The 12,465-nt window shown below is 58.4% G+C and overlaps 4 protein-coding genes across 4 annotated transcripts; 1 reads left to right on the forward strand and 3 right to left on the reverse strand.

The window, feature by feature from the left end:
* Positions 1-721: 721 nt before the first annotated feature.
* CGCS363_v007503 (putative transcriptional regulatory protein) lies at positions 722-2,833 on the reverse strand (the record flags this gene model as incomplete). The annotated part of the gene is made up of 3 exons (XM_036639352.1): positions 722-1,571; positions 1,622-2,059; positions 2,115-2,833. The coding sequence occupies 3 exons, from the start codon at positions 2,831-2,833 to the stop codon at positions 722-724; spliced, it is 2,007 nt and encodes a 668-aa protein (XP_036496482.1).
* Positions 2,834-6,325: 3,492 nt separating this feature from the next.
* Positions 6,326-7,719, forward strand: CGCS363_v007504 (Satratoxin biosynthesis SC1 cluster protein 4; the record flags this gene model as incomplete). Its single annotated transcript, XM_036639353.1, has 4 exons — positions 6,326-6,566; positions 6,650-7,112; positions 7,161-7,228; positions 7,286-7,719. The coding sequence occupies 4 exons, from the start codon at positions 6,326-6,328 to the stop codon at positions 7,717-7,719; spliced, it is 1,206 nt and encodes a 401-aa protein (XP_036496479.1).
* Positions 7,720-7,886: 167 nt separating this feature from the next.
* Positions 7,887-9,812, reverse strand: CGCS363_v007505 (KsdD-like steroid dehydrogenase; the record flags this gene model as incomplete). Its single annotated transcript, XM_036639354.1, has 1 exon — positions 7,887-9,812. One exon carries the CDS (start codon positions 9,810-9,812, stop codon positions 7,887-7,889), a length of 1,926 nt encoding a protein of 641 aa, XP_036496480.1.
* Positions 9,813-10,739: 927 nt separating this feature from the next.
* CGCS363_v007506 (Zinc-type alcohol dehydrogenase-like protein) lies at positions 10,740-11,867 on the reverse strand (the record flags this gene model as incomplete). The annotated part of the gene is made up of 2 exons (XM_036639355.1): positions 10,740-11,212; positions 11,267-11,867. 2 exons carry the CDS (start codon positions 11,865-11,867, stop codon positions 10,740-10,742), a joined length of 1,074 nt encoding a protein of 357 aa, XP_036496477.1.
* Between the last annotated feature and the right edge of the window lie 598 nt (positions 11,868-12,465).

The raw sequence follows: 12,465 nt of genomic DNA on the forward strand, positions 1-12,465 counted from the left end.
ATAAAATTCGTCGCATTTTTGCTGTCTGCGACACATCTGCAGAGAAGAATTTATCCTCGTAAACGATCATAGCTGATGCCTTTTGGAAGCGATTAAATTCGAAACCGGTTGACGATATTGTCGTAGACTTTGACACTGTAGCTGCCACCGTTATGAATGAGGTCTGCGGCGCACTTGTCGACTCGAAGAAACATCCGCGAAGAACTTCATTCGGTAGTACGCAACAGTCGGTCGCTTGCTCTCACTCGAACGATACGCGGTAGTTACTCGGCGAGGAAAGCACGGCTGGCGACGCAGCCTGAAGCTGCGCTTGATGGCATTCGATAGCTGGTGAGCGGGAGACGAAGATGATTGTGATGATTCTGAGGTGAAATTTGCTTCGCTTCGGTAGCGGAAGACGTGTCTCCTACGGTGTCGAGCAGGCTGTGATGGGCTTCACATGAGGATGTGTGTCGACTGTTGTAGTGCGCAAAGGACGCAATCTTGGCGCCTGCAACAAGTTAGCTGGCTTGTATTGCGTGTGTGAGCGGTACTGGATGGTAGACGCGAAGCGCATGCTTACCTCGTTTGCACTGACGGATTAGCTCATGATTCGGTGGCAACAGCTCTGCTGTGTTCACCGCGGCACGCCTCCAACCACGCGGCTGTTGTGCTCTGCCTGGCGAATCGTCGAGGGACTGGCTCGAAGACCCTTCGCATGATGTAGTACCCAATGCCAATCTCAAGCAGTGCTGAACATATCCCACAAACTCGGAAACAACTCGTCAATATCCGGAACACTCGTGGACACGAACTCCTGAAGGTCAGGCATGTCGACGGGTTGCTCCGCAATGCTAGCGGTCGCGGTCGACGAAGCGAGCTTTTCAATGACCTCAGAGTACTGCGCGATGCAGAGATCGCCGAGATCCCAGGCCCTTTGGCGGTGCGTCTGCAGCGCGGACATCAGATCGCGCGCCAGCTTCAAGGACATACTCTGGGCTAGACCGCTGACGGTGTTCTCCGTCTCGAGCGCGCAGCGAAGCAGGAACTTTGTCGTCGACGTGAAGGCGAACGTCATTAGCGGGAGCCAGTAGTCACCCAGCTGTGGCTCTTTCAGTTCCTGCACCAGTAGAACAATTTCTTCCGCAGCACGGCGGACTTCGAGGTAGCAGCGCATCGGGATCGAGGAGGTGTGGTCGGCGCTGGCGGCTTTTTCTGCGTCGAGCTCCCATTTGCGGAGGAGAAGCTTAATGTAGAGGTATGCGAGTCGGAGATTGGCTGATCCGGGCATGTCGAGGCTATCGCCGCCGCGGATGATTCGTCTCCGGAGAGGGTTGTCGAGTGAGTCTTCCCACTTTGTCAGCAGGACCTCGAGATCCCATGGGCCGCTGGTGAAGGTCTTTTCGAGGTCGTATATGCGCTCTAGGTATTTGTCGAGGAACTGTGCTAAGGAGACGAAGGCAAGGTAAACCGACGCGGCATTGAGATCGAGGGTGCTGGCAGCTGGTCCGCAGAGTTGGTCCACTGTTGGGAGAGATACATCATGTTGACCACTCCGGAGCTGTGGGGGTGTACCGTAGGCAAGACTCGACCTGCGTATCGTCAGAACAAGTAGAACTTGCTTTAGATGAGTACCACTCACCACTTGTCGTACACAAAGATGGCCCACCATATCTTTGTCCGTAACAGCTTTTCTGATTCAGGAATATCCCAGTCGGATGGGTCTCGGTTCAAGCCGAGCGAGTGGGCCAGGGAAATGGCTGATCCCAGTTGTAGGCCATTGCCAATGATTGAGGTCAAAGGTCTTCCAGAGATGTTGAGGAGAATGCTAAGAAGCGTTGAGATGCCGGGTGACAGATGGATCTCGGAGTACAGGGCGTCGTTGGCTTGATTCCAGATGAACCTAGTGTCGGGGCGGTGGTGTTCAATGAGAGTCGGCGACTGGGCCCAGTATGTCATGGTGTGGGCATACAGGCATGAGAGCAGGGCCGGGGCGATGTGATTTCTGTCCTCGGCAAAACGTTTCTCGAATGACCCTCTGTCTAGCAAGGGGAAGCATCTATTGGGCTTCTCAAAGAATCTGTAACGACTGGTCAGAGCGGAGACCTGTGTTTTGACTGCTGGTGATTACTTACAACTCAATCACATCTGGCAGCAGGGGCTCCAAGAGCTTTTCAATGACTTGGCATTTCAAGAAAGCGGGCGTCCGGTCATTCGGGACGCCAAGAGGTTGCTTTCGCACAGTGGTGAAGACGACAGGCTTGCGACCGCTGCCGCCATGTTCTTGACGTGGGCTCGTGCCGGATATCCTCGTTCGAATACCTCGATTGAGTACAGATGAATCATTGGAAAGGTACGTTGACAGGATCTGAGTGTCCTCGATATCCGCCGGTCCGACAATGTGTGCCTCATCTTCGCCGCCTCCGGCGATGGGTTCCACGTAGTGTCGATCACGCGGGGAGCTCGGAGCCAAAGCACCGTCCGGCGACCGTGACACACCTGGAGCCGGCGGAGGTACGGTCGGCAACGGCAGTGTGCTGAGCTGAGAGACGAGAGTGGTCTCCGAGGAAAACGTTTTCTGTGGCGGAGGAGACAAGGCGCGGTGGCCCAGGTCGCTCGACTTGCGGGCTTGAGCGGTTCTCCATGCGCTCTTCGGCCGCGGCGAGGTCCCGGTGGCTGGAGCTGGAGGGAACTCGCAGGATGTGCCGTGGGCACGACATGTAAGACAACTCGACCCGGTGCGATCCACGTTACACCGGGACTTGCGCTTCCGACAGGCCAAACATGCCGGCCGGAGGTGGGAACGGTAGGGGCGCTCCGAGGGAAAGGGGACTTCGCCAGCCTCGTTCGGCATGATTCAGGCTTTCAAATTGGCGTGAAAGATGATGGGATTGGGCATTATGGCCAAAGTAAGCGGGTTGGCCGTGGATTTGGTCAACATGTTGCCTTATCTGGAGCATCGCTGATGGCGGCGCTGAGTTTCCCGAGGTGACGCTGCGAGGTTTCCCGAGGGAAAGAAGGTGGCTCGTGCACGATGCTTATCTGATTGTCATCGGCGATCAGGCGCAAACGCCGATAACAGGTATCGTCTCGCGATTTCCTCCTCCCCCTCCTCTCGACCAACAACCCCCTTGCATTATTTTCAACTGCAGAGTCTCGAATCCCAAACAAGAACGTCTTAATGCTGTCGAATGCCATCTCTCAATTACCAGCAGCCTCTCAATTCCGCAACTGCACTCGTTTCGACAGTCCACAAGGAGCTGGATTCCCATCGTAGCCATGCCTCCCGTCGACGCCTTTGCTCCTAGGAGCTCCCACTCGCACGCTCGCTCAAAGATGCACCTTCCGGTCTCTGATGTCGATTGATACTGGGAGCAGCTGTATCATAGGTAGGAATTTTCCCGAAGGACGACGATGAACAAAACGATCGCGCTCACCATTGCAGAGTGCGCAGTCCTCGAAGTTTTCCCATCCATCCAACCAAGAGAACACCAAGCTACGCAGGACAGAATCAAACGCCAGAAAAGATGCGTCTTATCGAGTGCGACCAGAAGATTGTTGGTGTGAGTTATCCCTCTACCTCCCGAAGCTGATGGCCTTGCTAACACGAAGCCAGTCAACCTTCGGTCAGGATTCAGGATAGGAGTCACTACCAAGGCTACCCATGCTCACACCAACAACCTACGCTGGACTGCATGTTCTCTTGCATGGTCTTCCCTCCTGTTATTTCCGCTGCCGAACGTATCAGTCCCTTTCTGCCGCTCGGTCTAGGCAAGTCCTCAAATCACACATCACTGTCGACGAAAGCCACGAGCTCGAATCTGGGATTCCGAATATCTTCAAGAGCAAGTTTAGCATTGTTGGCCACGGCACGGCGTTACCGTTCAGTTGGGTGTCCGGTCTCACAATGGTCGCAAAGACCAGGGGCCGACGATGCCACGCATGCGCATGCTGGGAGCTGCGAACACCTCGTGCTCCGTCTCCCGCAGTCCCGATCGAACCTATGACTAGGCAACCGGGATGGGCCAATATTGGCGGGAGACAATTCAATTGCCGTCCTGCGGCCTCCCGGCGACTTGCATCGTCGAGTGCATCCAATCCTCGGCCGGAACGCACGTCCTCCCAACGGGCTCGTCAAGGCATTAAAAAGGCGTTGCGAACGCAGAGGGATGCTCCTGACCTTGGATGAAGCACAAGACGGTACCACAAGATGCGGCGAACTCGCGAACCTCGAAGACGTCGAAGACGACGGCGTGGTCATCATGTCCACCGTGTGCATGGCAAGATGTGAGAACCGTCCCCGGTCACTGCCGTCGAAGGCGACAACATTGCAGGGTCACAACGAAAGGAACTTTTGAACTTCTAGCACCCATGTCTAGAGCCATTTACCGGCTGCAATGAGTGCCAGGGTCTTTGAGATCGTGTGGCGGGATGACCTGGTCGGGCATTCGGTGGAGTTGGGCATTTCCATGACGCTCTGAAACGACTCTAGCAGAGGCACAGTTGTACTGGCGATATTTACAACCGAGGCTTCATGGCCCGTTGCCAACAACAACTGCAAAAACCCCAACGAGCAAACGGCAGGCAATGGACGACACGGCGCGTGAAGCCGGGGGTTGAGCCAATCTCAGCAATTATTCCAGCCTTAGGGGCAAGATCGCAGGGTCGATCACGATTGTTGTGGAACAGCCTAATCATGTGCCGGGGTGCTCTCGAACAGACATTCGCCAGCACCCCGGGAACACAGCCTCTGCACTAGAGACGAACATGATTTAGCAGACGAAAATACGCCAACGAATAGCACCGAATCCTTCAACTCAATGCCGCCCAACCAGGGGCCATTTGAAATTCTTCAAGGAGGTTGACGCGTCGGAAGCATAACGATTGCATCTTGAGCAGCGTAGCATCCGGCACAACAGGGAAATATGACCGAGATCGGGGATCGCCCGTGACCCACTGCCCCTCGCAGGAGTACCCAGAAGCCGACGGATCGCCGTGGAGCACTGGAGCATACGCTTTCTTTTCTCCCGCAGACCATGCCAACATCAACATCACTTGTTAGAGCATGAATCCTGCCTTTTCCCCCCTTGCGGCTGCGTCCGTCTCCGCTGCGAGCAGGCAGGGAGGCGCATGGGACAGTCGTTCGCAGAGTCTCATGACTGACGGAAGCTTACAGGACGAGTCATCGTAGGTGCCACGCCGCCACTGGTTGCCATCCACGGTTGAGGATTCCCTGGGAAGATGAGGCCTAGCCAAGGTATTTGCTGCCGACAGGGTCCATACATGACGGAGGGAAACGTCCAAGAACTTTGAAGTGTTTATTCCAACGCAAGGCCATCAGATGGTGGCTGTTATCCCACCGGTCGAGACCGACTCAGCAGCAGTGCAGGGCCTGAAGCTTCTGCCCAGCATGTCATGACCGCATACCGCCTCCTCATTGCCAGCGTCTCATCGCCACGATTCAGAAACGCACCCTTCGTTTTCGGCAGACAGCAGCCAAAGGACCCCAGGAATATCTGCCTAGAGTTGCGGCTTAATTCCTGGATGGTGGGATGCAGAAGAAGGGATGTGGGTAGTCTACTTATTGCAACAGTCGCGAGTCAGTCTCGCCCCCAACGAATAGGAACTCAAGCCTGGCGTCCGATCTTTGGCTCCATGGCATGACGACAGGGCAAACCCATGCGCATCTCAAACTCTCCTTCCACGATCATTCTAGAACGTGACGTTTCATGCGAGTTGGACCAAAAAGGCCCCCCGCCCCCTCATCACTCACTCAACCATGGTACTGCCCATCACGTTGTCTCACTGGTTCAACCGATGGTGGCTAACCAACTTAGCGCCTGACAAAGGAGCGCACGGCAAATTCAGTCGCCGAGGAGTTCTGCTCCGCCGACGGGGATGTCGCGGTGGTGGAACCCATTACACAACGCCAGCGCCTCGCGGAGGGAGAAAAAAAGGGGTCGCAAAAACAGGGCAATTATAGGCTTGCGCTGTTGGTCCATGGCATTCTTGGCCATGGTCCGATCATGCAGAAGGAGATCTTAATGTTCAGCCCCCCGGACAATAACTCGCGAAGCCTCTCTCTTCGCCCCTGTCATCACGAATGGAGCCATCCCTCCTCCAGGACGTGCGCCAAGTCGGGACGTTAAAAAGAAAGAGGGGGCCCGCGCCAAGATAGGGCTGCCGCCGCGGCTCGCGATATTAATATCCTGTTTCCTCCTGGGCCTTTGTTTCCTGCGCAGACGGAAAAGAAAACAGAAAAAAGGCTTGGTATTGATGCCCAGCTCGTGTCTTGGCCGTGGATCGGCTTAGCTTGCCTACCAGCACAGCAACCAACCTCACGACCATGGACGCTGGCCTCGTCTTAGCCGCCGAGGGCGAGGGTGCAACACACAACGTCACGGCCGCATACCTCGCCGAAGACTCGGGCGACACGCTTATCGGTATTTCCATCGCCTTCGCCATCCTCACGACGCTGTTTCTCGGCCTGCGACTGTACGCGAAACGGTTCACAGCGGGCGGGTATGGCGTGGACGACTACTTTCTCGTGGCAGCGTACATCGTCGACCTGGGCATGTGTGCAGTGGGTATAGGTAAACTTTTCCGGGGACCGTCGTGTGATGGGGCGATGGGGAAAGTATCGCTTGGACTAACTCGTGGGTTTTTTCAGTTATGGTTCGGGTGGGCGGTGTTGGACGACATGTTGAATTCGTCGAAGAGTTTCACCCGGCACTCCTGGTCGGCTGGGCCAAGTGCATTCTGGCCTTCGAGATTGTCTACTTCGCGTCCGTGGCTCTGCCAAAGATGGGAATCGTGTGCCTGTACCTGCGCGTGTTCAACTGGAAGGGCGGAATGCGGACGACTGCGTACATCCTCTTGGCGACGCTCGCGGCGACCAGCTTGTCCTTCATCCTCACGGCGTGTTTCCAGTGCACGCCGCTGCCGTTCTGGTGGGATCGGACTATCCCCGGCGGGAAGTGCATCGACGTGCAGGCATTCTTCCACGCGCAGAGCATCCCGGGCTTCGTGTTGGACTTCTTCATCATGGCACTTCCCATGAAGACTATCTGGAGTTTGAAACTCCCCACGCATAAGAGGATAGCGTTGGTCGGAATCTTCATGGTTGGCAGTTTGTGAGTCGCTCTGGACCCTCGGATGAACTTTGACTGACATAGACGCAGCGGTGTTGTCGCATCAATTATTCGAGCAGTCACCTTCTTTGGCACCGCCGCCTTCACAGACCGCACTTGTACGTTCGCCCTCTCACTCAACAACCCCCGCAGGCAAAAACGCTGACTATGACCAGGGGCATCCGTCGCACTCGTCGGCTGGAGCATTATCGAAACCGGAACCTACATCATCGCCGCCTGCCTACCGCACCTCCGGCCCATGATCTCACACTACACGCCGCCATGGCTCAAGTCCATGGTGCGCAAGACGCTCTCGCAGGCCAGCAACTCCATGTCCAAGGTCACGACCTCGAAGCACTCCCACCCTCGCCGCGGCGACGATGAAGTCGAGCTCACGGCGCGGTCGCGAAAGCAGGCCGCCGACGCGGAGAGCGTGACCGGAGACGAAGAGCGCGGGTACGCGGGCATGCAGTCCCCCTCCGGCACGACGGTCGAGGTGCGCAAGTCGGACGAGATGGTCAGCGGCGACTGGGCGCGGCAAGGGCAGATCCGCGTGACGACAGAAGTGAAGCTCGAACGCGTACGGACGTCGGCTTTCTTGAAAGAGTAATGACCTGTGATGATTTAGTGTTGATAGTAATGAGAACCAGTCGAAAGATACGCTGCTTCACGCCATTGTGGAGATCTTGCTGCCAAGGCAGAAACCATTGTGTCGCTATTCAAATACAGGGCCCATCCCAACCGTCTTTCAATCTTTATCTTGGTTATCGACAAAGTCTACATCTTTGACCGTGCGCCTTTAGCCTCTGCAGGCCCAAGAAGCTCATCCGCGATCCCTCGTCCAGCCGCCCTCCCCGAGAAGATGCAGCCGCCCAAGAAGGTTCCCTCCAAGCTGTTGTATCCATGCACACCACCACCGCCGAACCCGGCAGCTTCACCCGCCGCGTACAAGCCAGGGAACTTCTCCCCATTGGCCTTCATGACGTTGCTCTCCAGGTTCGTCTCGATGCCGCCCAGCGTCTTGCGCGTGAGCAGGTTCATCCGCACCGCGATCAGCGGGCCGTGGGCCTTGTCGAGCAGCTTGTGCGGCACCGCGATACGGCTTCTCTTGTCCGCCCAGTACGTCCTCCCGTTGTTGATCAGCATCGCCTGCGCGTCCTTGGAGTACGCGTTGTCAAACTGCCCGTCGCGCAGCTCGATCGTCTCGCGGATGTCGTCGAGGTCCAGCACCGGCCCCCCGCGCTCGCGTTGCAGCTCGTTCATGCCCTGAACCAGCTCCGGCAGGTTATCCCGCACCACAAAGTCCTTGCCGTGCTTCTGAAAGTTCTGCACCGGCACCGTGCCCTTCTTGCCAAACACCCGCGTCAGCAGCTTCCACACGCTCTTGCCCGTCACGTCCGGGTTCTGCTCCGAGCCCGACAGCGCGAACTCGCGCGCGATGATGCTTTGGTCCAGGATGAACCAGCTGTAGTCGTACCCCGTCGCGCAGATGTGCTTCAGCGTCGCCAGCGTGTCGGTGCCCGGGAAGAGGAAGGGCGGCAGCCGCTTGCCCGTCGCGTCGAGCCACAGCGAGCTTGGCGCCGGCAGCACGCGGATCCCGTGCGCCGGCCAGATCGGATCCCAGTTCTGCAGGCCCTCCGTATAGTGCCACATGCGGTCGCGGTTGATCACGTTCGCGCCGACCTGCTCCGCGATGCCGATCATGCGCCCGTCGACGTGCGCCGGCACGCCCACGACGAAGGTCTCCGGTACCTTGGGCCCGAGCCGATCGATGGGCCACGCGGCTTTCACGGCGTCGACGTTGCCCCCGATCCCGCCTGACGTGACGGCGACCGCGGAGCCAAGTATCTCAAAGTCGCCGACGACCTCGCGCGAGGACTTGACGCCGCGGGCGGAGTTATCAGGCGCGAGGACCTTGCCGCGCACGCCGATGGCGCGGCCGGTGGCCTCGTCGGTGATGATCTCGTCGACGCGGTGGCGGAAGCGGAACTGCACGACGCCGTCTTTCGCGGCGCGCTTCACGGGCTCGGCGAAGACGCGGACGACCTCCGGGCCGGTGCCCCATGTGACGTGGAAGCGCGGGACGGAGTTGCCGTGGCCCTCGGCCTGGCCGCAGCCGCGCTCGGCCCAGCCGACGTTGAAGAGGAAGCCCATGCCGCGGGCTTTCACGTAGGCCTCCATCTCGTCGGTGGCGAAGTTGACGAAGGCCTCGGCCCAGCGGCGCGGCCAGGTGTCCTCGGTCTCGCGGTCGAACTGGGCGGAGCCGAACCAGTCGCGCATGGCGAGCTCGCGGGAGTCCTTGATGCCCATGCGGCGCTGCTCGGTGGAGTCGACGCAGAAGATGCCGCCGAGGGACCAGAAGGCCTGGCCGCCGAGGTTGGCGTCGTTCTCCTGGTCGAGGATGATGGTGGGGACGCCGCGCTCGGAGAGCTCGAAGGCGGCAACGAGGCCGGCGAGGCCGCCGCCGACGATGAGGACGGGGCGGTCCTGGAGGGCGCGCTGGGTGTCGGGGGACATGGCGGCGAAGTGGGGGCCGGCGGAGGACGGGGACTTGGAGGAGGGCCGCGCCGGGGAGCGGAGGAGGATGTGGCGGACGATGAGCTTGAGGAGCCAGGCGGAGGCGCCCAGGCCGGCGAGGGCTGCGAGGGTTTGGGACGGTGTTTGCGGGAGGGAGGAGGAGAGGAGGGACATGACGGGTGCCATCGCGGCTGGTTGTGGAGAGGTGGCGGTGGGTTGTGTGTCTGTCTTATTGCTGCTGCTGACCCGTGGTCAAATTATCCGTCTGACGGGTCTTGGCTCTCTTCGGCTGTCGAGCTGGATTGAGCTGTCAGCACCGAGTGACGCTGTGCCGCGATGGTGCTCTGGTGGAGGTTGTGGTGGGATGGATGGACGGGTTGGAGAGAGTGCGGGGAAGAGGAGATGAATTGACCAGAAAGGAAGTGCTGACAGCGAGACTGGCGTCTGGCTGCTTTTGCAGGATCCGGGCGCTTGGCGTCGCGGCCGGCGAAAAGAGGCGAGAAATGTTAGAAAGGTGAGATGAGGTACGAGGCGCAGGGGGAGGGAGGTCCGCGGAAGGCCGATCTGCGACGCCGTCTGTTCCGTCGCGTGGGGAGCTCGGGGAGTTTATTCCTCTCTTCCTGTTATCTACGGCATAGAGGGATGCCGTTTATTAATACGAGGAGCAACGATGGGCAGTTCCCTGTTGTTGCATCTGACAGGCGATGTGCTTGTGAAGATGGTGGATGATCAGGAAGAAGAAGCTCTCCATGACAGCTCTCGGTCGGCCGAACAAAAGAAGAAGCTCTGGCATCCGAAATCTGGGAAAACGCAGCTAAAAACGGCGAGCTGCAGGGGACAAAGGTGTTCAATGCTGCATCGAGTCAGCTCAGGGTCCCTGTTCTCCCCCAAGTTTCCCCATGTCTTTTCGCGTTTCTTCGTTGTGCGGGGAACCTTTCATCGTCCGAGGACCCCGGACATGCCTCGGCTTGGTCCCAGTGGCATGACACTCTCGCCATCTTCACAATCTGGAATCATATTTCACATGGTCACATCGACTAATCACCATTAACATCCTCATCAACCAAAACTCGATTGCATCAATGCGACATAATCAAGCCAGCCTAGGTTAGATTACTCTTGCACCTTGACCACAACCTTGCCAAAGTGGCCGCCGCTGTACAGGTACCGCAACGCCTCGTCCGCCTCATCAAACGCAAACACGCGGTCGACAACCGGCTTGATGCCCTTGTCCTCGTAGAACGCCACCATCTCCTCGAACCGCTCCCGCGGGCCGTTGATCAGGCCCTTGAGCGTCACCGTCTTGCGCAGCGCCAGCAGGTTGACGTTGGTCCGGTCCTCCTCCGAGTCCACCTTGCCCGAGAGGTACCCGATGCACGCGATCGTCCCGCCGAACGCGATCGCCTCGAACGACCGCCGCAGCGTCTTGGCCCCGCCCGTCTCGAGGATGATGTCCGCGCCCTCGCCGTTCGTGACGGAGTTGACTGTCTCGTCCCAGTTGGGCTGCGTGCGGTAGTTGACCGTGTAGTCCGCGCCGAGGGCCTTGGCCTTTTCGAGCTTCGCGTCCGAGGAGGACGTGATGAGGACTTGAATCATCAAAGTCAGTCTCTTCTCACCATCTCATGACATTCTTAACATACCTTTCGCCCCGGCCGCCTTGGCAATCTGCAACCCGGAGATAGCAACGCCCCCGGTCCCCTGACACACCACCACCTCCCCCTCACCTCCCGGCTGTCCCAGCGGTCGGAACTGGTTAATCGCCATCCACGCCGTCACCGCCGCAATCGGCAGACACGCCGCCTCCTCGTCGCTCAGATGCTTCGGCGCGCGCACCAGCCCCGTCGCGGGGAACACGCGGTACGTCTGTAGCACGCCCTCCAGCGGGAACCCCAGCCCGGACTTCATGTCGGCGGCCTTGATCTGGCCCGTGAGGTGCGTCTGGTTGAAGATGGACACGACGCGGTCGCCGACGGTCCAGGCGCTCACGTCCGGGCCCACGGCGGCGATGGAGCCGCACATGTCGGACGCCGGCACGAGCGGCTCCGTGGCTTCGGGGTTGATTGTCTTGTGGTGGCTGTAGAGGCCCATGGCGACCTCGGTGTCGCGGTAGTTGAAGCTGACGGCGTTGATCTTGACGAGGACTTCGTTGGGCCCCGGGGAGGGGAGGGGCGCTGTTGCGCGGAAGAGGTTGGCGAGGCCATCTTGGCGGGTTTGCCAGCGCTGGACTTCTGTAGGAGCCATCTTGGTTACTGGTGATGTGAGATGAGTGGGAGTGTTGCGAAACGTTTGTGAGGAACAGCCTTCCTTCGTGAGAAATCGTTGTCGCCTGGTCTGGATTTATGACGCACGTATTAGAAATCAGATCCGGCTTGTCTCCGCTGGCTGGTGGACTGCGGTGTGGACCGGGCGGGGACCCCGGCGATGTTCGATGTGTTTCTTGAACCCGGGGGCGGCACCGAGTCAATTGTGCCGGCGATCGTCGGCGTTCCGGGATCATTCACCGAGACATGATGCGATGTTTACGGTAGCTGTTTCCTCACGCCGACCAGCTACGTTGATGAGCGCACATTACCATGCGCCAAGTCTCGTCAGAAACAAGTAATTGACGTCTCCGATTTGTTGGAGGAAACACGGCAGAGAGCCCAGACCAAGACGTTTGTGTCCGATCAACTATTGGACCATCATTCCCTTTTCATTACAAATAACGTCGTCGTTGGATGAGCGAAAACGGGCCAACGGGCCAAAGCCAGTCAACGCTCTACATCATCGCCACCCGAGCATGCTTCTCTGCACAGAAGGCCGCAACGCTTCTTCAATCTGTCAGAGCTCCTTGAAGATA

Source organism: Colletotrichum siamense, assembly GCF_013390195.1.
Source record: "Colletotrichum siamense strain Cg363 chromosome Unknown KSG_Cg363_contig04, whole genome shotgun sequence".
Taxonomy (NCBI): Eukaryota; Fungi; Ascomycota; class Sordariomycetes; order Glomerellales; family Glomerellaceae; genus Colletotrichum; species Colletotrichum siamense.